The sequence below is a fragment of the Megalops cyprinoides genome, chromosome 20 (assembly GCF_013368585.1).
Source record: "Megalops cyprinoides isolate fMegCyp1 chromosome 20, fMegCyp1.pri, whole genome shotgun sequence".
Classification (NCBI taxonomy): Eukaryota; Metazoa; Chordata; class Actinopteri; order Elopiformes; family Megalopidae; genus Megalops; species Megalops cyprinoides.
Genome location: NC_050602.1, coordinates 5,394,595 through 5,422,226, shown reverse-complemented (window position 1 = coordinate 5,422,226; position 27,632 = coordinate 5,394,595). Strand labels below are relative to the sequence as shown.

Below are 27,632 nucleotides of genomic sequence, written 5' to 3'. Positions count from 1 at the left end.
AAGAAAACCTAGATTTAGGCTACGCCCCTGGATCCAGGCAGCACTTCGGTTCTCTTCACAATACCACATACATTAACAAACTATTATCTGTAGAGCAAAACTGTTCATATGAATAATCATGTTTTTTTTCCTAATAACACAGCACACTCATCTATAACAAACGTTTTAAACACTATGAACAAGGTTCAGAAAGTCTATCATGAATACAGATAAAATACTAAACACATTCTTAAAGTTTTGTATATCAACTTTATTTAAAATGTTGGAAATACAGTACATCTCTGCAAACATAAAAAAAAAAAACAAAACAAAATGAACATACAAAAAACAACCACACTTTTCCTTTGATCACCATTGTAGAGTTCCGAGACATAACGCCACCTAGTGGATACCAAACACAATGACAGGACTGGAGGAGTAGGATTGCCATGCGTTCCTTGGCTTGGCAAGCTGCCCTGCCAAGTGCACCAAGGGTTCTGAGCATGACTGGCAGCTTGCCTGCCTCCGAAAATAGGTAACGGGAACAGATACTGTCAGAAAATAACATCGAATATTAGCGGCTCTCCACAAGCCACAAAATAGTGTAGACACACTATGCATTGATTGTCCTTATGTGTTAAACTGAGTTGTACAAAACCAGTACATTAGTATTGCTGGGATTTGCACAACGATGAAAAACTGCAAAAAATAAATGCATCATACTCGGACCAATCTACAGCCTAAATTTTCAGACAACAATTCAGAACTCAACCAGCAAACAGAAACACACAAGCCGGTGCTTTCAATCACGTTGTCACTGCACTGACTGAACAACGGTCAAAAGCTGACAAAGAATCCTTCCGCCCCCCTATTGCACAACGTGAGATCGGTAACCAGGCAGTGTAGCGCCGTGACCTGCCGTCCGAAATCAGAGGAAAAAGACAAAAAAACGCGAGACCAACTGAACAGAGGTCAACTGCACCTGCTAAATCCCTACTCCACGTACAAGTGCACTGTCTACATTGCTTGGTCTTGAAGCGGCACCACTGCAGATTTTTAGCCTGTTGTATATACGAACAGGGATGTGCGAACATATTCCTGAATTTTTGCTTTTTAGCGTTAGAATGTTTCCATGTGTCTTCCAGAGTAAAGCATTCGCTGTGGACATTCGCTACCAGATCTGTGGTAGAAAAAAGGACAGAGCTCGGGACCTTAGTCCCACACGACACTGATAGCAGTGTGCTTTGCCCTTAACTTTAATTGCGAAAAGCGGTACGTTTCATTGTGGTTTCGTTCTGGTTGATTTCAATGACTCCCAAACTGCTGGCATTTCTAAAGGAGTAGAAAAGTTAAAATTGATGACTTGAAAACGTGCTTAAATTCGTTGAGGAACAAAGCCCATCGCGATTTGTCTTCAATTGGACCAAACTCTCTGACACCTCAGAGGAATGTGAGTAATCTAATCGCACGCAAGCCACCTTGAACTGCCATTTTCATCCTTCAGGGAGAACAAAACGGCCTACCTGTGACATAGAGGCGATCTGTCGCTGAAATCTGTATTCTGGTTTTAGCCGTTCCCTAAGGAAACCGTAGCCCAACAACTGGCGATCATAAAGGTAGGCCTGTAAAAAAGGAATTGCTTGACTGAACAGCACAATCACTGCACAGTTCGTTGACAGTGTTTGGGTCCAGATGGTTTAATGCGTTTGTAGGAACGCGACATTCTTATAAAATGCCTTTGAAACTAATTACTGGATTAACCAGTGACCAAAGCACTGTTGGAATGAAAATTTCAAAACTGGATAAAACATGCTGGTTATATGGGAAGTCCAAATATTGCAGACCATTCATTCTGGGTTTAGGGACAACCCTCAAGTTACATGAATCTTTAGTTATGGAGCAAAACCTCTTAATGTTAATTTTAGATATCTGGTACTAAAATGGGTGTATCGTCACTATTCTCATGCATGCCACTTTAAATGTTAAGAAACTTTGCTTTGAGAACTACATGAGGGAAGGCTGATCCACAGACCTAGCTGATGTAGTTAGCGACATTATAATCAGCGTGTTCACTGTGACGAGTACATATGTGGGGTCAGACAAGGCTGATTTTCTTGCATAAGTAAGAAAGTGTCACTGTTGGCCCATCAATGAAACTGGTGAAGATGCTCATAATTGTATATAGCTTTTGGTCTTTCTCAAAAATGCAGGACGAAACAAAATATTAACGTCTTCCTTATCCCAGCCCACAAATCTGAGGTAACCTAGAGGAATGAGGGAAAATCGGAAAAAGACAACGTTGTAGTTGGTCTCTTTTGGCGCCACCTTGAGGTTTCCAAAAGAATAGCAGGACATATAAAACACCGGTAGTTGGTATGATTGAAATGTAATACAATGCCAATGCACTTAATAAGTGAAGACCCTTTAAAGGTTACGTAAGGTCTGTTTTTTCTTCCCCTTTTCAGGTTTCCAATTCGAAAGAGACTAGAAAAGAACACAACCAAAGAAAATGAAGGAACACTGCAGGATTTCTCTGAAGCCCTGTCCAACACACACACACACACACACACACACACACACACGGGTCAAGAGCCAAGAACAGGTAATCCCCCTGTTCAGAACAGATGACCCATTTACCCACCGCAACAATTCCCTCTACTCTACTGCTATATTGACTATACATCAATGCAGCACCAACCACCGATATTGAACCGTTTGCTATGAACTGACCATTCCGCTGACATGACACAAAACAAACATAAAAAATGAACAAAAAAAAAAACAGCTATAGAGTTGGTTCAAAGTATACAGCACTGAGTTTGGAGTAAACTTAATGTACATGTTCACTTGAAAGAAATACTTGTTTTAAGTAACGTTAAGACATTGCATCTGTGATACTGAGTGTCAGCTTTTTGTCAGGTTTTTTGTCTTTATACTTGATTCCTTTGGATTTTTGCTTATGACATTTTTGCATCAGTCACTGCAGGTAGATATAGCAAGCTTTTTTTTTTTTTACACCAGTGTATATGAGCATGCATTGGGCTCGACACGGGTCCCGTACGAAACTATTTTTTCTCCCTTTTCGCCGTTTAGAGTTTTGAGACAGTCCACAAAAAGACGTTTCGACGAAAGCCGTGTCAGTGTACATACGAGACGTCCAGCAAGGGGGGGTGGATGGGTCATGGTAGTGTTTCCATGAGGTGCCAAGGCTGAGAAGATTCTCAATCCGCCTCTTTTCTCTGATTGGATACTTTTCCCTAATCTTTAATCTGATTGGAAGAATTGAATCCTGGCCGGTGACATCAAGGCATCAGCACCAAGTGTACAATACTGGACTGAATATGAATGCATATCTATAATCTTCAACCTATGGAGCAAAAAGGAAGATTGAATACAACAAAGTGCATGATTTGTTTTGTACTTCACATTTTAAAAACTGGTGCACAAGTTTACAGACCATTTCTACTGAGCTTCTTTTGGGGCTTAATAGAGGGGCTGTTCAATTTAGCGTGCATCTGTTGCGTCCAACCAAGCACTTTTCCTGTGGTTCATTTTTAAATATTTATCTTTTTCCCATGAAAAGTTACAGCTCCCAAGCTCCAGTTAGATATGCATTTTAAATGATAGCCATCTTAACAACTTATGGTTTATCAGAGACTGGCTCTAGGTGCCCTTCAAACATGATTTCCTTCCTGAGCAGTGCTTTTCTGTAATGGTATCTGAATACAGAGAGGGTCGCAGAAGGGTGAAGTGGGTACTTACTCCATCATTCTCCTACCACTGGGGGGGCACGTAGCTGTAGGTGGGCGTGCCAGGCTGCCTGTATGTGGGCACTGTGACTTGGTGGGGGGGTACCGGAGCTGGGGTGTGGGTCGTCAACAAGGTCCCTGAGGGTTAGAGGTGGGACAAAGGGCTGTTCAGAACCTCCAGTGCTTTATATTACAACAAAAGAGCCAGCCAGCATTTTAGTTAGAACTGTGAATGCGTACTACACATCATTACCTAGCCTGGGTAATTATGTGAAATTAAGCCTTGGGTTTGGGTAGATGGATTTGGTTTCTTGTTTGCATTTGGCTTTAGATTAGCACTGAATTTAGGATTGGGGCTATGGCTACGGCTGGGGTCATTCATACAACCTGTGTAAATACACTGAAAGACAAGAACTTTGCAGCTAGCAGCATATATGTTTTAATAACACACAACAATTACACTTGTAAACTGCTGAACCAACACAGTGTGTCTGAAAGGCTTACCGGCTGACATGGCCATGGTGGTGCCAGCCACCATGCCCATGGCAACGCCATTGGGGCGGGGCGCGTGGATGTGGGGCGCGTACATGGTGGCGGGCATGCCGTTGGGCTGTACCACCGTGGTGTGGTGGATGACGTGGGGCGGGGCTGCGTACAGCGGCTGCGTGAAGTACGTGCCTTGCTGCTGCCAGAGAGGAAGGGAGAGAGAGAGGGAGAGAGGGAAAGAGCGAAAGCAACTTTTATACACTTACTCCAACGTCTTTGAAAAAAAGAAAGCAGGAGTGAGGAGGAGAACTTTTTCGCCTTTTTCTCCTTTCCCCCAAAGCGGTTTTTTGTTCAGCTGTCACTTTTTAAAATGTTTAACGATTCTTGTCTTTCCATCTTCAACCTTGTCAATAACTGAGCTCATCAGTCAATTTCATCTGAACAGGTTACGTGTGTTAAGTGCTTGTGATTATGTGTTTTAGCAGTCTTTACTGTATGGGCCAGCCCATTGGTTAACAAGCCATAAATGCCTAATTAAAGGCACCTGAAATACAGGTGGGTGGCTGGGGAGCAAGAGGCTCCCTTTTTTCAGCTGACTGTCTGCTCAGAGTGGTCTTGTTTGTTGGGTTTTAAAATATTTTTTTAAACATCTGTTCTTTTTTGTGAGAAATGTTGGCCAGCTTCTCCACATTTGGGTGGAAGCACCTGTCTCTTCCAGGTTTCCAAGAGCAACCAGAACAAATCGAGTGATGTTTCTCCCAATACCATATCTATGTGTATTTTTACTACCATGGAACAGTTCATTTTTGTCGTATAATTAATGAATACGAAGGGTGGGAAATTTTTGTGTTAACAGTTGCATTGTATGAGGTAGCAAGTCGGGATGGGACAATAAATCGAAATTCGATATATTGCGATCCAAAAATATTACAATCCATTTCGTGTCTCAGAAAATGATATTGTGATATTTGCTACTTTGTATTGTACCCTAATCTTGCCCAATAACTAGTTAGTGCAAGTAGAGCTTTACCTGCATAAGCCATTCGCAACCAAGAAATATCTTTTCATTGTTGCTTTTGGTCCGAGCTAACTTCAGCCAAAGATAGTCTTTGCGTTACCTATCATACTGGATCATATCTCCACCATGTCCTTGGCTACATTTATACGAGTAGCTAATGAAGTTGTTTAGAAGACACTCATTGTACATGTCCCTACAAGACCTCAACTAGTAGGCCTAGGTAGCTAATGTTTATTTCTGTCTGCGATTTGCAGATCGCAAAGACACTGTATGATGTACTTCTAGCCATAAACGAACTTTAGGTTGACCTGTAATTGATTTAAACAAAACTAATTTATTCTCGTTAATGCAAAAACAAATAGAGTACATAGTAGAAAGAGATATAATAAATTTACACTTTGTTACTTGTTTCCTTACACTTGCAATTCAACAGGGTAAGAAAACTGTGCAGCTCTACTGTAAAAAAAACAAAAAACAAACAGAAAATACCGGCTAATTTGCTACACTGCATTACCATGTCAACCAACATCCGTGCCTTTCTCATAAAGTGACATGCGCCAATCATAAACAATCGAAATATAAGGGTATTGCAATAAGAACTGTTACTTAGGAATACTAAATTCAAATTACATTTAAGTACTTATTTTAATAAATGTGTATACTCTGATATTAAGTGGTACAAGTGGATCAATATTTAATTTTGCACAAAATAACTGTCGCACTGTACAGCCCTGATATACATGCACATACAGTGTGTGAGTGTGAGCTTCCAACTGAACAATACAATACAAATACAAATTTCGGGCTCAGTGGGTCTGCTGGACCCCTAGTGTGAATTCAGATACTGGTTTCCATCCACTGGATCAGCCTAAATGTAGACAGCTATTACTCAATGTTTATTTTACTTGTAATTTTTGTTGTATTTATGACACTTTTGTTGTATTTCTGATCTTTATGAGAATTTCTGTTGTTACTTTGATCTCTTTATGTGTTGTCTAGTAGAGAACTTTATTCAAATAAGAATTTATTTTGTATTTTGCATGCTAAAAATTAAATATCAATTCTGAATACTCATACATTGTCACTGAACTGTTATTAGGCTCTATCGAATTGTGGTGATATCGAATCACGAACCTCATATGGAATATCGAACCGAATCGTGAGATAACTATATTGTCCCATCCCTAGTAGCAAGTTGCTTGTAACAGAAAATGAAATAATTACGGACTGTATTTCCAATTGTTTAAATAGTAAAATTAGTTTTAATAGTAAATTTAGTTTTCTTCACCCTACACTTTTATTAGTCCTCACCCACACCTGTATTGGGGGAGCAATACAATCACTATCTTTTTGGCATCATGCATCTTCGCCCGACCGTTTTGGAAATCTCCACATCGCCACAACAGGCATCTTGTCACAAGGAGTAATGGCTGCTTCACAGCCCTGTGTGTTCTACTACTCAATTAATTGCATATCCCTGGAACCGGAGACTTTGCTCAGTTTCCTTCCAGATATGCATGTGAATCCAGCCTGTTCTACTGAATCGCATATTCAGTTCCACATATGGGATCTTATTCTTAGACTATATGGAACTGGTTCATTGGGGAATCTGAAGCCGGTTACTTAAAAACAACAGCCTATTATTGCAACCATACAGACTGTTCGACTGCTATTGGTCAACTCCCTTCAACTGTGTATGGGCCTCTGCTATTGATCAGCTGTCCTCACCTGTGCGTATGGGTTCTGTTGTGGGTAGGCACTTCTCACAGTGTAGACAGCTGCTTGGTACGGGTTTGGTGACGTGGAGTACGGGGGGACAGCGCTGGTGGTTGGTGAGCAAGACATTTTATACGGCGTGCCTGGTGTGAACCCTGAAATGTGAGAAGAAAAATGAAAAATAGCGGATATTAATAAAGCATTTGCTCAGATACTCATACGTCATCAGGGAATGAAAAAAACAATAGCAACTAAAGTCAGACTGTGGATCGGAAAGCATGAGCTGAAGAGCAAATGTCTTTATAATTCAAGATGTATGAGGGAAGTGTCTTCCTTTCATTAAATATGCATCCCTGGAAAAGACAGCACTGCACTTCAGCGACCAAGCCCTGATCTCCCTGGCTTCAGAGGGATATTAAATCCGGGCAGGTGACCGTAACCTGAAAAGGTGTGCGTTAGTGAAGGGTGTGTTTTACAGCTCCTGGTTGGATGTCGTCAGTGTGGTCCTGTTGACCGTGTGTCGTGGTCAGAAAAGCACAGCCTCAATGTGCGGGGCACAGCATATTCCCCGTGTGCCTGTCCCCCTCTCCCTCAAAGAGTCAGGGGCCTAAGGCGGGGCTGGGGAGGTGGGAGCCAGAGGCACTGCTGTACCTGTCTGAAAGGCCGTGTTGGGTCCGGGGAACACATTCGGGGAGTACGCGGGCGCAGCAGCGGCGTAGCCGACTGGGAACCCTGCTGTTATGGGAGAAGAGACAGGCTTAGCACAGTCACCACACACCCCATTCAGGACACCCACCCACAAACTATGTGGATGACAAAGGCACACAGAGCTTTCAAACACCCTTTTGGCCTTAGCTGTACCTTACCGCAATTCATGCGCTTACAATACTAACTTTCTCAGGAAATATTCCCCTTACTCACAGCAATTTGCATTTCTTAAACATAGGTCTTTATTGAACCATCAACCTCGCTTATTATTTATGAACTCACACTTTCTACCACATTCATAATGCCGTATCATTGCATTAGTTATGTTTAAAATATAGCAATAAATAAATATAAAACAAATCTGAGCTGCACAACATACACAGAAGCACTACTTGCTGTAGTTATGACATATGGAACATTAAAAAAAAAAAAAAAAACAGCAACAGCACAGTATCAACGCACCATGCTACAATGTAATGTTGGAAAGGGATGCTTATATAAAAGTAAGGCTCAAGAGTGAAAGCAGAGTTACATAAAATCCAAGTTAGTGATTTATGGAACCCTTACGTAACTTGGGAACTGCCTGTATACACATGCACAGCCAAAACCTGGGAAGGGGCAGGTCCTGTAGTGTGCGGTACTGTCGGCACAGCTTTAATAAATGGTAGCTTGGCCAGAGGTGGAGGGCCAGGTTAACGACGTGCCACACCTACTGTGTGTCAAGTGATCTCGACGGACAGAGGGAGACGAGGCTCTGCTTACCTGGGTATCCTATTCCCTTGGGGTTAGCGTAGGGCACCCCCGTTGGAGCCGGGCTGTAAACTGGGTTCATTCTGCAGTGGCGGCTGCTTCTCTGAGCAAAGGAGAAAGGGGGGGGGGGGGGGTTAAAAACATTTAAGACCCATCAAGATTTATTTACATTACATTACATTAAGTCATTTAGCAGACTCTCTTACCCGCAGCAACTTGTAAATAAGTACATCACTATGCTAAGAGTAGTTACGGAGAAGTATTACAAGAGGCCAGCTAGATACTGAGTTAAGTGCTAAACTATTACAGAGTGATTTTTTAAATAGAAAATAGGGAATTTACATTCCAGGGGGTTTTCTACAGGCTGATGATGCCTGCAAACTGTTCCCTAGAAAAGTGAACTGATTTAGTGTAAGGGAACCTGCCATCATCACCATCACCAAAATGTGTTTTCATGTATGGGTATTTATATACCTATATGTGCAAGCACACATGTATGTAAACACCAACACACACGTGCATTTCAAATACTCTCCTGTATTCTGTAATACTCAGGCAATTCAATTCATCACATTACATACGAGAATCTGAGCCTAGCTACTGCTCTTGCTCACTGGTCATTCTGGAGGCTTACATTGCATTAAATGACAGCCGCACATGTACATGAAGAGTCAGATTATTAGACGCATATCTACTCTATCTGACACTCTCCCAGATAGCATCGGTAATGTGACGGTACAATGGCAGACTGCCATATGAAACAAAACATGAGGTGCTTGTCAGACACACTTCAGGAACTGAACAATGACATTAAAAGGCAACCAGTGTTGTTCAGGGAGAGTGTTTGCATGGATCTACCAAGCATGTGCAAATTGGCATACAGATCTACAGACTACTAATTACCTTTAAATGTTAAATGATAAGTACTAAGTAAACCACTGAATATCACCACGTGCCCCATGGAGAAGCTTCCTGGCACTTCTCACAAAAAAATTAAACAAGAGGAGCAAAACAAATAATTTACTTTAAAAATTATTTTAAAAATCTAAAAACAAAAAGGAACCACCCTTAAGCACAAAACAAAACCAACTCTAAAAGCCTCGATTTTTGTCTGCAGCCACACACCTTAATTTAATAGACCTTATTTAGCAGGTGCGTCTAATTAATCAATGGCTAGCTTTCACAGACAAACAACAACAAACCAGCAAGTAACAACGAATCAACTGGTTAGGTGTGTTTGAAATGAAATGAGCTCAGTTATTCACAAATTATCTATTTGAAAGACAAAGACCAAGACGTTTAAGTTATTTAAGCAATTAAAAAAACCACCAATTAAACAGTTAACAGTTCACGGGGACAGGTGAATGTTCTGCTCCACATGCCCCTTGAAATTACAGCATAAATCAACCACTGCGGACGACTGCTGCCCCCGTGGGGGACAAGCAATGGAGGTGGTTATATTAATCACAATACCACGACTTCACAACATCGCCCATTCAAGTAAGTATTATTTTTTAATCCTCCTTTCTTGGTTGCTGTGACAACCACTCCAACAGACACCTTATTACTCACCAACAGTGTGCTATTTCTGTCACACCTTGCGATTGATTCTATGTTAACAATGACTTTTGCTCGTTTGTATAGCTACTAATCTTCTTAATAGCACCTACATCTGCTCACTGAAAACATCACGAGCGTCCCCGACATCGCGCGTACAGTATACCTAACTGGATACGGAAAACAATCTGATGTCTTAAGATGGAAAAAATTAATATGTAATTGAAAATTACACCCCAAGTAAAGCACTTAGTTGGATATACGAAACAAAGGCCGCCGCAGCCGCTTTGGAAGGGACATTTAAAAAAAAAAAAAATCACAGGTGCTCTTTTTTGGCGCGCCAGAACCAACACGGTTTTCTGTCATTGTGTTGCTAAATGAATCGATAAGAAGATGATTACGTGTAAGGGCAAGAGACATGAGCAGAATGCAGCAAAGCAACTATCCATACATCAAATTAAAGAGATCGGAGAGCAGACCATCATTGTCTTTAAAGATGCTCTCATCCAGAGCGACTTGAGTATCTTCCATTTTACATGTCATATTTATGCAACTTAATGAGACATTTCTTTTGGGGCGCCTTTCCCCAGGGTAAAACGGCGTTGGCCCACCGGAAAACTGAACCAGCACCCACAAGCCCTGCTCCCCACCACTATACCACACTGCTGGCCCTGGGGCTAAACGCGAGCGCTGTCCTGCAGGTGCTGAATGCCACAACATGCAACTCTTTATGGGGTTCCTCACAGCGATCCACACAGCATGACCACTGCCTCCAAATTCTACCCCCCAACTCAAAATACGTCCGCAACGCAAAACACTTTATTAATTTTCTTGTAGTTATTCATTTCCATGATTTTCAGTCAATTACGCTGTGGCCCCCCTTCTATTGGCTGTCAAACGACTGGCTTCACCCAGGCGACTGTTGGGCGTCTCGACATAGGCTACCAAAGTTTTGCTGCCAGTTCAGACGGGCTGCGTTGTTTACTCATATTCAAATTTGAAAGTGTGTGAGCGTATAATATACACCGCATGTAATTTAAATGCGTACTTCTGCACGTCGGTCTATACTTTAATTTTCATAATACAGGCTATGGTTTTGCACGCCTTTTCTGCGCTTTCTTTCGCGCCATTCGGAAAAAATCACTCGGGATTCATATCAATTGCCGCTTCAAGATCAAAGGTCCTTGTATCGAGACATATTTGCTATGCACCACGGCAGGCAGACTAAACACAGCAATAAAGTAACAGTCTACAATCAGAGTCCTCCACCACCTCAACCGAAAAAAAAAAAAACTGGTAAAACGTGTCATTTGTTCCAAGTTGAAGAGAATTGCATAACACGTCTAACTAAGGATCTGAGGAAGTTGACCAAAGAAGCGAATATTCACGTTTTTCACATCTTAAAATCAACCTAATAGGAGGGTGTGTGTGTCATTATAACGTGCTACTATTCAATATAATTAACACTCAGATATTAGCAACATATTTTAAGTCACCATGATATATTTTTTAAATACAATAAGTAACCTAGGCCAGGACACAGTCAGTTGTGCTTTTAAAATGCCCTTATGTACAGTAGAGTAGGCCAATGTCTAAGTCAAGTCATGACAAGATTGATGACAGTAAAATCTGTCATTGGATCTTCCTTGAAAGATCTTTTTTATAAAATAATCTCGTGGTAAAATAAACAGAAACAATACCACCCTTCCAGCGAAAATGGGGCATGGCAGACTGAAGTTAGGTCCTACCTGCAGCTCTGGAGAGCAATAAAAATAATTCTGATCAAGCGAGAGGAGCATATTTTTACTCTTCCCATCAGCTATTCTCTGGTTATTGAGTGTCTCAACAAATACGCCTCTCAACTCGTGGTTCGATACACTGAAATAACTCAAACTCCCACTGGTTCCAGCGGGCTTTTATGAAGTGAAGCAGAAAAGTGTTTGAAATGGAACAGAATTCTTGATGGGTGCAACACGGGATCATTACTTTCCCAGAATTTCTCTCAAATTGGAAACCACTCAAAGAACGAAACAGAGACGTATAAACAGGAAAAAAGGCTGTTTTCACAAGATCAGTGCTACAGGTGCTGCAGGGTTTTTTTATGCTGCTACTTTTTATGTTGACAAATCGTCTTTTTCCTGCATTGGAAAAGGTTACAACAAGTAAAGCCTTTGTATCTTATTCTTTTAAAAAAGAGACTTGCTTGCTTCCCGCCTTTCACAACAGAAAATGGAAACAACTGACAACACTGTCAAATGTGGCAGTTCTTTGTAGCTATTTAAAAATAAAATTTGAAGATACTGCAATTTGTCAAGACAGTTTAAATGCACATCAGTTTTTATTTAAAATCAGTGCAAACTGTTTAGACAACCTACAGATACGACAGTTAAAACTTATAATAGACGAAACTTCACATTTCACAACAATCTGGCAGGAATACCGGACCATGTTTTATTAATTTGTTTTAGCGTTATTCTCACCCCACATTTCTTCAACTGCCTGTCAGCAAGTTAGCTAGCTACCTAACGCTACTCATTCTGTTCAATGAAGCCCACAGCTTCAAAACCAATCCTAGAACTGTGGTGCCAGTTAACTATAAAACCTACGCAAATCACGAGTTACACTTTGTGCTGTCAAAACCGCCAAACTGATCGGTAGCAAGCAATCAATCGGTCTATAAACGTCACATTAGCTACCTAGCTACACTGATTTTGTTGTATGCTCATGCCTTGTGCCACATGTCTAACCAGTTGGCTAGCAAGACCACTAACATTCAGGCAACAGGGGTTTCGAGAATTAACACGGAGTAGCTGGTTGACGCTAATAATCTGCATCTGGACCAGCTACCGAACTATCTTATCAAAATCTGTAGCTTAGTAGCTAACTACCACTTATGTCCCATATGCACGCGACTGATAACTAACCTTTGCTAGCGACGATGGAAACGCATATTCGACTTAAGGTGACGAGCAGCCAAGCTATCGTTAGCTAACGTTACAGCAGACTGAGCGTGGGTTGAATTTCTGAATGGGCGCTGCAATGCTATCGCATAACAGGCCGCAGTGTACGGAGTTGAGGCAGCTCCAGCATCTCCCATCACCGCCGGTTATCCCATTCTTCACCCTTGAGCCCACCCCTGAAAGTATCCCTTGCAACAGGTAAACCACGCTTACGAGAAACGCTGCACTCGTTTTTCTCACAAGACGCACTAGCTAGCTACTTACATGTTTCAGACTTTCTCCTCCGACAGTCCTTCTGTTCGTCTGTTTTTTTCCCCTTTACGGGTTTGATATTGTCCTCTCTTGTCAGTGATCGCTGCGCACCAACCAAACCTACACCAGCTAGCGTCACTTCCGAGAATGGGCATCTGAAGCCTAACAGTAACCGGACCCATGTCATGTGACAGAGGGATGTGGATGCTTGATTGTAAATTATTTATTTTTCCTTTCATGTTTGTGGGTTAACTTGCTTAACAGGAATTTAACCTGGAATTTTTAAAGCTCATTACTAATCAATAATAAGCAAAAACAGTATTTGGATATGTTTGTCTTATTATATCCTTGCCTCTCTCAGTAACAGTAGTTCTGTCAGAAGTAATAATGTCACAAATTTTAACCATTTAACATTTTAAGAGTCTGAAATTATGGAGACATCTCTTGAGAGTTGGTATATTACACCAAAATGTGACAATGAATTAAAATCATGAAGTAAAATGGAAAAAGAGTCCTAGACCTCCTGTAATATGCATTGTCATTACATGTTAGTTGACCAGCTAGCTAACAAGCTAACTGGCTGAAAATGTTATGTTTGCCCTCTAGAACATTGGCTAGACAGACAACAAAGTAACAGGCTGAAATGAAAATGAGCCTACTTGCTACCTAGGGAGCTACATAGCCAATTAGCTAATGATCTTAGAAGGCAGAAAACAAATTTAGCTTGTTTGCTAACTAGTGGAATTTGTGAAATTCAGCTAACTGAAAATAAAATGATGCAGCTAGCATTCTACTCCTTTAACCTACAGATTTCCCATCCCAAGAGGAGGTACTAAAGATTAAAGGAGCATTTGAAGCAAAAATGAGCATGACAATACATTACATTTTTGTTAGTGTTGTACGGTTGGACGTTTTCAGGTGAAATTTGGGTTAAGGGTAGAGCGGAGTGGTCCATTTGGAAATTGAACCAGTAACCAGTTGAAGATGATGCCAACAGAGAAAGAACAGACAGAGAATGTGTACCTAGGAAAATAAAGGAAAGAGAAACGCAAAGAGGATAAAATGAGAGTAAAGAAGGCACACCAGCACATCCAACCATCCAGTCACATATGCACACTTCCAGCAAAAAAGAGAAGTGGAGCAGAGCATCACTTAGCACAGCTTCGGCCTCCACAGCTGGGCTCCCACTTACAACCAGGCCCAGCCAACCTAGTGATACTGAGAATTATTGGAGTAAAATCTGTCAGTAAAAAATCAGAGAGGCTAACGGCTTTTTTAAGAGATATATCTGCTAATAGGCTTATTGCAGCTTTGTATTTCATATTTGATCAACAGTCTGACTAGCTACCTCAAATGCAGACTCCCTATAAAGTGGTCACATGGAGATCTGTAAAATACCACCCTTGTTCTAGCCCTCATTGTTAGTGTGCTTAATGGTCTTTGCCTGCCCTTATTATGGGGAGAAAAGCTCTTCTGTTGTTCTGGTCAACTTCGCTCCAAATACCTGCTTAGACCCCTTTTGCTAAAAAGGTGAAAGAACGTTGACCTCACTACTTGGAAAGATGCTGACAACATTGTCAATGGCGGAAGGGTAAGATAGAATGAGATTTTAAACAGCACACTACAGCGCTAATCTAGCAACTGAGCATTTTGTTCTGAAGGTGAGTGATTTTTTTTTTTTTTTTTGCATAGACACCAACCACAGACATTGTGAAGAAATCCGATTCCCCTCACCCACGTAATGAAAGCGATCACCTTTTGTTTACTCAAAATGCTTTTTAGGATTCCAAGCCCTAAGGTTGGGAAGTCTGTTGTGCCAATTTTCCCTGTGTGCTAGGTTTTCTCTATTATGTAATTCACTGTGCTATTGATTGATCCCAATTCATGGGATTGGTTTGTCGGGTGTATCATGTAAAATAGTATGTGAGGTGCTCAGCCTTTGGCCATGCCCAATAATACAGAAAAACTTTTGTCTAAAATAAAATAAAAAATAATTAAAAAGGCTCCCGACTACACAGACCTTTGTAATTACTTCATAGGCAAGTTAGGTATCAACATTGTGAAGGAATAGCTGTTAACAAGCATGGTGGCCATACTCAAAAATGTTCATATTGTGTATGCACATTCTTTAGGTGATAGTCTAACTACACTGTGATTGACTATTAGTGTCATTAGTTGATTCTGTGACCATACCCATAACAGCATATGGTAAATAAAATAATAAAAATAGCATTGGATGGAAGCAGACACTAGTACACTTTTAGTTCTTTTGGTTAAAGTGTCTTGCTTTTGAGATTAAAAAATACATAAATATTGTGCATCTTTCAAACTTTGTAATGTGTCATCATTTGTGTCAAGTAAAACACATTCCCTCACATCGGCTAGAAAAAAATATTTTTATTTTTTGCATATTTTTAAAAAGGCTTCTTTTTCTGTTGGAAGTATTTCTTTAAATCTTGTTCACCAGGAGAGGGCATCGTTCAAATTCAAAAACAGTTACATTGCACCGAAATTGAAAGCTGGCTTGGAGTTGTTTGTTCTTTTAGAAATGTGAGGAATTAAGGAAGGATAGGCAAATTCATGAAGTCATGTTTAGTCTAAGTGCAGCGATATTTGGTTTATGCTTCAGGCAACTGAAGCCCTGTTACTGCTGAGATGGTCACACAGGGTTAAATTATACTGAACTCTGACCCCATTGCTGACACAATTATTTTGGTTATCATTTAGAATGGCCTTTGAGCCTCCCAAGGCAAATAGCTTCCAAATGATTCTAAATCAAGTGAGCTCATATTGGGTCTGTTAACAATGGCATTTCACTACATTGATGTTGGTCATGGAGAAGACTGAGTTTATGGAGAAACTTGTGAATTGTATAATTTCATACATGTGCATTCATATCATGAAAAATACAATGAAATCTGGGCTCAGAGAATAAATTTTCCTCTAAGTTTGACTGAGCATGTTAATATTTTTGCTGCTGAGAGAGGCCTGACAAGGGGTGGACTTCCTCTTTGGAAAAAACTGAGGTGTGTTTACATTAGCAAAGGCTTGACACCACATAGTGTTCTGCAGTGCATACCTCTCATAAAGAATCCTATTTGTCCAGGACAATTTGATTCTTACATGCGAGTAATTTGTGTTTGAAATTATGTTTATGTAAATGATGCCTTTCTCCAACAAAGTGACTAAATGACCAAGCCTCTTTCAATTCCCAATTCCCAATGCCAATTCCCCGAACCACCAAGCAAAGTGCTTCTGCACATGAGAGATTAAATATCTCAGAAGTTAGTGGTGATAATGTTAACACAACTGTGGGGTATCTTTCTGATGCCACCACAATAAATTTGACATCATTAAGTTCCAGATGTAAAGTTTTACACAGTAATATTGCAGATATTCGTATACAATCATAAAAACACTAAGAAGCAATACAATCTTGACATAAATTTATTGAGCTCATGCTAAGCCGTATACATATAGAGACAGACTCTGTCTGACTGTGGCGTTTGTCAATAAAAAAAGTGAAAGGTAACCATTCAGATTGAACCTATAGCATCCTACTTACTTGAACCAGTTTTGCAACAAAATTGAAAATTCATGTGAAATTAATTGAATAAGTTTGTTGGATTAGTGGATCAATATTTTCACATGTTAGATACGTCACACTTAATAAGCCCAGTAGACATTTAGCAAGTATTGCTTACCTTCAGCAGTTTTTGTCTTCCCATGGATACCCCACACCTATCACAATGCAGATACATTAATAGCATAAAACCTGCTTTAACTACTATTGGGTAGCATTTTCTTTGAAGTTCTCACATGAAACATTAAATGTAGGTTGTAGGTGCATTCATAGGAAATTGTAACATTGTGAAAACTGCACCCGAATGTACATGCGCGCACGTGCGCACACACACAAGCGCAGGTGTATGTACATGTGCACACACACACACTTTCTATAACTTCTAATAAACACTTCTAATGAAGCGCTACCCTTTTTCTTCAAAAAGGTTAGATGCATGTAATCTGAAACTGGTGCCTGCATTTTTTTCCACTCTCCCTCTCTCTTTCCCTTCCTCTCCATTCCTCAGATGGCTCCAGGTTGCTGTACAGTTTCTCTATGTGCCTCTGCACCTTGCCTTTCAATTCAGTGTTCTCCCTCTTACTATCAATCCTCACAAGTAAATTTCACAATGTACTCGGATTGTGAACATGTGCTGTAATCTGGTATGAGACGCACATGCGCCTTTTGGTCCCACTTTCATGGGTAATACAGCGGTGTGAAAAAGTATTCTCCCCCTTCCTGATATTCTCTATTATTGCCTATTTGGAACACTGAATGGTTTCCGATTTTCAGACAAAATGTAATATTGCTCAAAGGGAACCTGAGTAAACACAAAACACAGTATTTTAATGTTTATTTTGTTTCTTCAGTGAAAATAGTTAACATACACCCGTATCACCCCTGTGAAAAAGTAAATTCCCCTTTAAACCTATTATCTGGTGGGACCATCAGATCACCACATCACCCAATTATGCTTCAGCTTCAGCTCATACACTGCAGTTCTTTGGACATTCTTTTGGGATCTTTTGAAACTTCCTGGATGAGATGCTGCTGTGTGGTTGAAGAAATTTTGGCAGGTTGGCCACACCTGGGAATATTCAGCACTATTCCATTTAGGTATAATGGCCTGCACTGTGGTTTATTAGTCCAAAAATCTTAGAAATGGGGCTGTAACCCTTTCCAGACTGATATGTCTCAACAACCTTTTCCTCACCTGTTCTGGAATTTCTTTTGATTGTAGCATTGTGTGCCTGTAGAAGCTTTGCGGTGACTACTTCTCTCTGATAGTAAGGTTCAATACACACTATATGGACAAAGTATTCAGACGCCTGACCATTACATTGTAATGACATTGTATTCAAATACATATACTTTAATATGGAGTTGGTTCCCCTTTTGCAGCTATAACAGCTTCCACTCTTCTTGGAAGGCTTTCCACAAGATTTTGGAGTGTTTCTGTGGAAATTTGTGCCCATTCATTCTCTAAAGCATTTATGAGTTCAAGCACTGATGTTGGACGAGAAGGTCTGGCTCGCAACCCCGTTCCAGTTCATCCCAAAGGTGCTCGATGGGGTTGAGGTCAGGGCTCTGTGCAGGCCAGTCAGGTTCTTCCACACCGAACTCATCAAACCATGTCTTTATAGTCCTTGCTTTGTGCACTGGGGCACAGTCATGTTGGAATAGAAAAGGGCCTTCCCCAAACTGTTGCCACAAAGTTGGAAGCATTGTCCAAAACGTCTTGGTATGCTGAAGCATTAAGATTGCCCTTCACTGGAGATAAGGGGCCTAGCCCAAACCCTGAAAAACAGGTGTGGCTAAATACTTTTGTCCATATAGTGTATATGCCATTTGAACTCAACAAGGCTGGTTGCAATCAAGCCTGGCTGAGTTCAGTCACCTGAATCTAATTAACAACTAAAAGTTTTTTTAGTTTCTTTGTTTGAAAACTAAGGAAGCAATTTCTTTTTCACAGGGGCAATATGGGTAATTGGTGACTTTTTATATTAAATGAATGAAATAATAATTTAAAAACTATTTTTGTGTTTTCTCAGGTTTCCCTTGTCTAATATTTTATTTGATGATATGAAAACATTCACTGACAGAAACATGCAATAAAAGAGGAAATCAAGAAGGGGGGAAATACTTTTTCACACCACTCTACGTAGCCCATGTGCCCCTACACCATGGTATCTACGGTACTATAGCCAATGTAAGCGCAAAGTAACTTGTGTGTAGTTACAGTGTAATTTGTGACGTCAGTTTATGTGCTGGTATTGTGCGGTTTTGTGAGGTTTTGTGTCACTTTGTTGGATGCACTTTGTGCTTGACTTTGGGAGTTGCTCTGGCTAAAAGCATTGACTGGATGTCAAAAATGCAAATGTAATGTTAAATGTTGCAGGTGGCTTGTAGGTGGCTTTTGATAAAATTATGTTGCTCTGGATAAGAGTGACTGCTAAGTGACAATGTCATGAATAATGTCATGTTAAATCATATCATTAATGTCATTAATAATGTCACATTAAATGTGATTGAACATTGAATGTCAGAAATGTAAATGCAACTATAAACATACTCACATTCTGTATGTTGCTCTAGATAAGTGTCTGCTAAGTGATAAAATCTAAATGTAATGTAAACTAGGCTCAGATTAGGAAAATAATGTTTTATAATACCCAGTGATAAAAGCCAAATTCATTTACCCATCCACTCTCATACCAGCAAATCATAACAACTCCAGAACCCTGTTTAATTTTACAAACAGTATTACGAATCTGCCATGGCACACAAATCTTAACTGTTCGCATGCCTGTTACATGTGGGAAAAGTTTGACATGCTTTCCCACTAATATAACATCAAAGGTCATATTACACTTTGTGGTCCAGATATAAGCATTTCAGCTTGTTTTTATCAAAAGATTAAATTACATCAATATAAAAAGAACAGATGAGTCAACTGAAACTGTTGAACCTATCAATACATCTCCTGTTTTGATTGCCTTCAGGGACTTTTTAAATGACTTTTTTTTAATCACTTTGTGGTCCTTAACTACGTATCTGATTATATCGTAATACCACATGACCGGAATATGTTTGACATCAGAACAGCATACGTGGTATTGAGCACGCAATTTTTCTGTGTTTGGTCTTTATCATGGCTGGTGCAAAATGCTATTGCAAAAAAGTCACAAACAAGACCAAACAGAAAACACGTATCATTCCAGATCTGGTTTGGTGTCACCAGCTGCCAGTTGATTCTGGAGTGCCTTTTGAGATTTCATCTTTTCATCTCTCCCAAGGCTTTACATCATGTCCTCTACATACACTGACTCCATATGTACTATCAACAAACTTCAGGTGAGCAGTGAACCCAGGGAGCACCTCAACAGAGCATATCAGGAAGTGTCCTCCTGCTTCCTGTGTTTTTCTTGTTTGGAATCATGCTGAGTGCCATATTTGAAACACAATGAAAAAGTGTCTTCTTCTTCTCCTTCCTATGCAATTAACCAAAACTAGACAAACTGGTCCCATCCACACCTATATAAATCCTACTTAGTGCTTCACCTCAGCTCTTCATACCATCCCTGTTAACAACATCCTCTTTGTCTGTGTCTCTGTTCTGTTCAGTTAGGTATGGTAATGTCCACATGGGGGATCAACAAACTCAGACCACAGTCTAGTAAAATAACCACACCAAATCAAACCTTTGATTGTGTGGAAATTCACTTAGACTGAATAATGATAATGACAATCATTAGTAGTATTGCAGTATTATCATCCAGATAGCATTGTTTGCCATACACTGAATTAAGCAACAGTGAACAGAGGGTCAGACTTACACCAACTGTCCCTAAATGTGTTTGTCGAGATGAATGAGCTCAACAGAAGCCTCTGATATCATGAATGCCAAATCAAACTTATGAGTCATACAGATACTTTCATGGTTAATGTAAAGTTACAGGCTAAGAGTAGGTTTCTTAAATATTGAAAGAGGAAAATTTTCAAATGAGACACATTGGTTAATATACAATGAACACCCACTTTGAATATGTCTTGGCTGCACCTACAACATTGCCCTTGTATAGATTAATTCACGGTGTTTCCATAAGAGAGCAATGCCCATTATCGTTGCATAGAGCTGTATTTAACCGCGGGCTTTGCAGAGACAGTGCACCTCACTGCTGTAAGTATTGTAACAACTTCATCTGATAGGGAATTCAGTGGGCACAACACTGAAAACACTGCACTAAAGACTGAAAATTGCACTTCATTGAAATTGTGCAGCTCCCCACAGTTAAGCATGCACCCTGAAAAGATCCATACCTAACTGAACAGAACAGACACAGACAAACAGGCACCATGGCAATGACAACTCTTCCACTACACAGGGGGAAACACATGGAGAAAAGGGGGAAACAACAAACCCACATAAAACAAACAACCCCATCCCCATAATATAACACAATATAACAAAACAAAAAAAAGGGCAAAGGCTCATGGGAGTAGCCAATTCAGTAGGCTACTCACACAGAAGTAGTGCCAAGTCAGGGACATCACAGTATCACACAGTATCATGTATTGAATCAGTTTATGTTTAAAATGTTTTAGGGATTATATGGTTTATGTTCAGAAGCCTGGAAATAGTTTGGATGAAGACTAATTTAGTGACCTTCTAGTAGCCAGAAAATTTACATGTACGTTTCCCAGACTGTACCTGTGTCATTCCGCTCCAATGACACACTCACAAAGGTGCCTTGCCAAGCTTCAGATTCATGAAAAAATGTTTTTGTCCTTGTAAGTGGTTTTGTTTTATGGGATCGATGTCGGGGTCCTCCTCACTCCCTCTCAGGAGAGAACAAGCTTTCTGAAGAGGCCCATATTTCCCATATATCGGTGGGAAGGTTAAAGGTTAAAGCGATCATAGAAATTAACTTCTAGTTCTAATTACTAGTATCTGTCATTATCATTAATTTTGCTTTAGCCTTCATCTTGCCCCTGTGGTATGACCTATCCCAGCTGGTCACAACCACATTTGCAGCCATATCTACAGCAAGATCATGCAGAAAGTGTTTGCACCACGCCTGATGAGTAACGTGGGCGAGGTGACTAGGACATATGTTATTGCGACAAAGGGGTGAAACTGAACTCGAATGTAAAAAGGAAGCTTGTGGGGTTGTCAAAACGTAAGCTTCAATAAGTACATTTGACCGTTCCACAGCAGTGTGCACCATCTGCCCCTGGTTTGGGAGTCCTTCCTTCACAAGACCCCTAACTTGCCAACAGGAGGGTCGAGACCAATTGCTGGGCTTCCTGGATAATCATTGTTGAGATGGTCTTCGTCCTCTCAGTACGCAGAACTAGCGCCTGACCCACGTCACGGGAGCACAAGAAACCAGTGGCACACTCCCTTGGACGACAGCTCTCTGCTTCCTTCCTCCTTTTAATTCCTGAGTTTTAAAATTAGCGTTTTGAAAAAAAAGAGCATCAAACCGCAAGTTGAGTAAGAACAAAACTTGCACAAAAGTTTTCTGGACCGTGCTTCACTTTAGCAGTTGATACGCAGCGGGTAACGGCCCCTCAGGAGCTGTGGCAGGCCACCGGTGACAGCGCGGCAGCGTTTGGGCCAAGAGAGTGAGAGGTGTCTTAAGTGGGGCAGAGCTGCGTGTGTCATTGCTTATTGCCAGTGCAGAGGGGGAAGGGGGAGGGGGGCCTGGGAGAAATGCAAAGAGCAGATGTGTGAGAATTTGCAGCTCTTCAGGAAGGGCGTGAGCGCGGTGCGGTTTCCTCTTAAGGTTCTTCTGTTGAATGATCAGAACTGGGAGCGCAGCCGTGGGTGTGCCAAGAAGGCTTGGGGGGGGGGGGGGGGGGGGGGGGGCAGGGGGTGGGGGTACTATACACAACTCTGCAATGACGGTGTATGAACGTGTGCTTATTGTTTGCAGGGGACTGTAGAGTGAAGAAGCCTACACACGTTCAAATCCAACCCTGAGGCAGCTGTCTTTCATCACTGATGTAAATGGAGCGCCACTCTGAGTTTGTTGAAAGGATTCTGAATACTGATGCGGGCATTGGACAAATAACTGCATGAAGCATGTTTGTAAGTCTTGAGGGTCTACAAGTCTTATACATATGTTATATGTTTCATATGCAAATAATATGCAAAGCTTCAGTTTTGAACACGTAGCCTGCTATTTGGGCCACGCACCACTGCTAAAGCGACTGGTTGCCTCGATAGATGTGGTTTATGAAGCCCTAGACAGCATTGCTCTTGCGCCCTCGACTTGCAAGTGACTATGGTCTCTGCTACTCAGGTGACTTTTTTCTCCACTGCCTGCTTTCTTTTGCAGGTGCTGGGGTGATCCTTGCAAGAGGCTACTGTGAGCAACGGAGAAGTCGGAGACATGACTCAAGAATAGTCTTTGTGGAGGAGGTGAACTTAACTGTCCACGTAAGTTCATACCATTGGCAGCAGGTTGAGCACAGCTGTAAAAGAGCGGTGTGATAACTGACTCCAATGACAATATCATATCCCTTATACGGGAGCTCAGATTTTTGCACACTACAAACCACATTCTCCTCACAGGCAACATTTGAGCACCATGTGACAGACCAATGTGTTTGACCTGCTAGAGAATGTTTTTGCTGTATTGTTTTTGTTGCAACAAATTGAATGTCTATAATTCACTGTACAATAGGATTGATCTTTGCCAGTTGAGTGGTCAGCAAGCTTGCACAATATTGTAAACAAAACCATAAGTGTTACGGACATTTTGCTTTCACTGTGTGTGGCACTTCAAACCTATATGTGCATATGACAATAATTCAGATCTGAGGTAAGCTTTATTTTTAATGTTGTGTTGCTTTATTTTTGTTTGTTTGGGCTTATTCTACTATGGTTTGAAATCCCTGGCCTTCTACATCACATGCTGTAAATCAGTGATGGTCATTCTTCTGGTCATGAGGAAGGAATCTCGGACCAGTAAAAAGAGGGGAAGTCTCCCAGCGAACTGTCTCACGCACTCCCATTCTGCACTTCTCTCTCTTCGTTCTCTCCATCAGTGATGGTGTTAAGATGCCCCTCCGAGTCTTCCTCCCCTACCTGGCCTGCCTCGCTGTGGGCCTGCCCTGGGACATTCTGACACCGGCTGCCAGCCACAGCGAGTATGCCCACCAAGGCCACTGCCAACTGGTAAGGAGCCACGAACGAGTCCAAACAGCAGAAATTTGCGGTGGTAATACCAGCATTGGATGTAGGAGGGTTTTTGTTCTGTTTCTTGGGTCTCTTTCTTGAAAACAGCCACAACTTACTCCAAAGACAACATTAGGCTGTTTCCCTATGGGTCAGCATCAAACCCCTGGAGATCAGTCAGTGGTTTACCTTAAATTAGTACTTAGCATGTCGTGATATCTTACCAGAGCTTGGAATTCTTTTTAGGCTTTCTACATGGTGCTGTCTTATGCCCTGGGAGAACTATACAGTAATTTTCTCTATCAGTCTGACTGAAACACTTGAGGACTTCTCATTATTAGGTGCATGTTATGAGTCACTTGGCTCTGTTTCTGCTATCTAAAAGAGATCTGTTTTTAAATCAGTCACGGCCGCATATATATTCAGAATTCACAGCCTGTCTGTGGGAAATATTTCTCCTAGCTTTATCATACTAAAGCCACCATGTTTATTACAGTTCACACTGTCCAACACCCTAGTTCAGTCTAAAATTTGAAAACACAAGGAAAAAGGAGTTAAGTGTGGAGATAATGACACCTTAGACATGAAGCGATGGCTGAGGAAAAAACAATGAGGAGAAGTGGAGGAAAAACAGTGACACAGACGGTGATAAATCAAAACAATTGGTCTAAGTGGTGAAGATAAGAGCAGTCTCACCACTCAAACCTGGCCCTGTCCATGTGGAGTTATCATGTTAGGAGCTTAGGAGTTTGTTTAATATGTAAGATACCATGCAACATGCTTGTTGTTCAATAGTCTGATTGTGCTGAAACAGTTGAACATAAGTTCAGAAAAGATCATTTATTTAAAAATAATTCATGCTGGTCTGAGCTATACATGTCCAACAACCTGACAGGCTTCCAACCTTATACACTTGGCATGAAATTACAGTACCTCAGTTGGGGGTTCAAAGGTACAACAGACTGTGAGGTGCACCAAGTGCAGTGAGAAGCTGTCTGAGGTGTACTCATTCACCAGACTGCTGTCTGTTCTTGTAGACAGTAGTGAGGCACAGTAGTGAGGCATAGCCAGCCACAAGAAAGGAGCAATCACAGATAAAACAGATATTGATAAAACAGATATAGCAGATACAGGAGGGGGTGATGTTTGTCACAGAAAGAGCTTTGTAGACCCTATAGCGCTTTTAGTACATAGTCTTTGCATGTGCCAGACTCTTATCTGAGTTGATTTCAAGACCTGCTGATTGTTGCCAGTTTTGTATGCCTGGGTTCATTATAGTATTTCTACAAGCAAGATGCTTATCTGTCTTTCATAATATGATTTATTAGCATTCTGCTGTCCGCAACAACCTGCATAGTGTGTTGATGCAGTTGGATTTTATTGGAAGGAAGCTGTCCCTGTTGCATCCTCTCTCTTCATATAACTCAAGCCTTTTCTTCTTCTGGGGAATATAGTTTCTTATCCTGTGATGGGTCTCTTCTTCTCCAGACACAGCGGACCGCTCTGTGCGATGGATCTCAGCTATCATCTGTGCCTGCAGACCTGCCAGGGGACATTGAGGAGCTCAATTTAAATTGCAATCACATCGGAATGTTAAAAAACACCTGTCTCTCTGGTTACCCTCATCTCCGTGTCCTGAGCTGTGCCAGCTGCCACCTGGATGGCATTGAGTCAAATGTCTTCCACAACACCCTTTATTTGGAGAACCTCAACTTGGCTGAAAATGACCTTTGCAGCAGGTACCAGTCGACTGGCCAGGCCTTACGGCTGCTGTCGCAATTGAAGGCCTTGGACCTGTCACAAAATGGGCTGACAGAGGACATGGTCTCTTTCATTCTGAGGAACATGTCCTCCCTAGAGTACCTGTCTCTCTCTGGGAATGTCCTACTGAGGCTGGACCAGGCCATCTTCAGCGACCTCCACCAGCTGGAGGAGCTGCACCTGGAGCGGAATGCACTCTATGAGATCGAGGAAGGGGCCCTTGACGGCCTGCACAAGCTCAGGAGACTCAACCTGGCCTTCAACGGCCTGCCCTGCCTCGTGAACTTCCGCCTCACCCAGCTGAAGGTGTTGAATGCCAGCCACAACAACATAGAGTGGTTCATCTCCGACCAGGGCATGGACGAACCTTTCCATCTGGAGACCCTGGATCTCCAGGACAACAAGCTTCTCTTCTTCCCGTTCCTGCCCACTCGCAGCCGGGTCCGGAGTTTGCTGCTGTCTAACAACAAGGTCAGCTTCTACCAGCACCTCGCGGACCGCCGCTCTCCAAACTGGACCACCAGCGTCCAGTTCTTCAACCTGAACGGTAACCACAGCAACGTCACGGCTGACCTGTGGGACGAGGCACTTCACGGTGACATCTCCTCGGTGGACCTGCTGGACTTAACTGGGAACCAGGTTAGCTATCTCCCTCAGGGCTTCTTAAGTAAAATGCCTAAGTTGTCAAGGCTGAGACTGGGAAGGAACTGCCTGGAGTCTTTTGGCTTTTCTTCCGAAGAGCTTTCAGCCTCTCTGTATGAGCTGGACATGAGCAATAACAGAATAACTGTGCTTCATGCTAATGAGAGCTGCCTGACCACACTGGGTAATCTTACTCACCTCAACCTGAGTCTGAATGACCTACAGAGGTTTCCATCTAGAATGTTCACAGCTTTGCCCAGCCTCACCACTTTGGACCTTAGTTATAGCAAAGTGGACATATGCTTTTCAGAGAAATTAGACAGAGGCGCACAGCCCCATGACTGTGTGGTGTGGACAAATGTCAGTTCCCTGAGACAGCTGTTTTTAAGAGGGTGCAACCTAGGCCGCATCCCACCCTACGCTTTTGGCGGCACTCCACTAATACACCTTGATCTGTCCGACAACCCTGGAATCGTTCTAGGATGTGATTCGCTAGCAGGCCTCAGCGAAACATTGCAGCACTTAAGTCTGGGAAACACAGGCATTAAAGACTTTGACTTCACCCCATTCATTCACCTAAGATCATTAGACCTTTCCAGGAACTCCATATCCCATGTTCCTGGCTCCTTAACCAGCCCAGGCCTGAGGTGGCTGGACCTGAGGAACAACGACCTGAACACCATCCCCTTCCACCAGGCTAAGACACTGAGCACAACTCTACAGACCCTATTCATTGGGGGAAACCCATTCAACTGCTGCGAGCTGGAATGGTACCGAGTGCTAGAGGGGGGGAGCTCTGTGAATATCGCAGACAGGTCCGACGTGACGTGTCAACATGTCACCCGTGGGAGGCAGAGCGTGGAGCGCATGAGTGGACACCCCTGCCGGAATGGCAGGGACGAATCTGGCTGGTGGTACGTGGCGCTCTTCCTGCCCCTGTGCCTCTCTTTCGTGGGCATCATTGTCATTTTTGTGCTCACTTTTAAGTCCACCCAGGTGCCCAAGGTGATAAAGAAGAGGTACCTGAGGACCACCACATATTAGTATGGATGGGGAAATAAAGTAATGTCGTTACATGGTCTGACTGGTTCCAGGGTACTTCTCAAGACACGCCTCTCATTTATTCTGTCCTACATGACTGGCAATGCTTCCTTTTAACCATTTATGTACTGGGTATTTTTAATCTGTTTATTCTGCTCTATGGTACAACAGTTGTAATACTTTATAGTCGCAACTCTAGTTCACAGATGACTGTGCAATAAAGAGCTTGATATCTTGAAGATAGAGGAGATGCATACCCATA

The 27,632-nt window shown here is 41.8% G+C and overlaps 2 protein-coding genes across 4 annotated transcripts; one reads left to right on the top strand and one right to left on the bottom strand.

Moving 5' to 3' along the window:
• Window positions 1–1,147: 1,147 nt before the first annotated feature.
• Window positions 1,148–13,306, bottom strand: LOC118795612 (myelin-associated neurite-outgrowth inhibitor-like). 3 transcript variants are annotated; one of them, XM_036554229.1, is made up of 7 exons: window positions 13,188–13,306; window positions 8,419–8,509; window positions 7,600–7,683; window positions 6,961–7,103; window positions 4,233–4,413; window positions 3,742–3,866; window positions 1,148–3,346 (listed from the first exon to the last, which is right to left on the bottom strand). In XM_036554229.1, the coding sequence occupies exons 2-6, from the start codon at window positions 8,486–8,488 to the stop codon at window positions 3,754–3,756; spliced, it is 591 nt and encodes a 196-aa protein (XP_036410122.1). In that variant the 5' UTR covers window positions 8,489–8,509; window positions 13,188–13,306; the 3' UTR covers window positions 1,148–3,346; window positions 3,742–3,753. The 3 variants fall into 3 exon arrangements, with proteins under 3 accessions (XP_036410122.1, XP_036410124.1, XP_036410123.1); XM_036554231.1 differs by having other exon boundaries at window positions 4,233–4,410; XM_036554230.1 differs by having other exon boundaries at window positions 8,419–8,504.
• A 9,379-nt stretch (window positions 13,307–22,685) lies between these two features.
• LOC118795993 (transforming growth factor beta activator LRRC33-like) lies at window positions 22,686–27,429 on the top strand. The gene is made up of 4 exons (XM_036554817.1): window positions 22,686–22,834; window positions 23,085–23,185; window positions 23,797–23,926; window positions 25,415–27,429. The coding sequence occupies exons 3-4, from the start codon at window positions 23,810–23,812 to the stop codon at window positions 27,371–27,373; spliced, it is 2,076 nt and encodes a 691-aa protein (XP_036410710.1). The 5' UTR covers window positions 22,686–22,834; window positions 23,085–23,185; window positions 23,797–23,809; the 3' UTR covers window positions 27,374–27,429.
• Window positions 27,430–27,632: the final 203 nt, after the last annotated feature.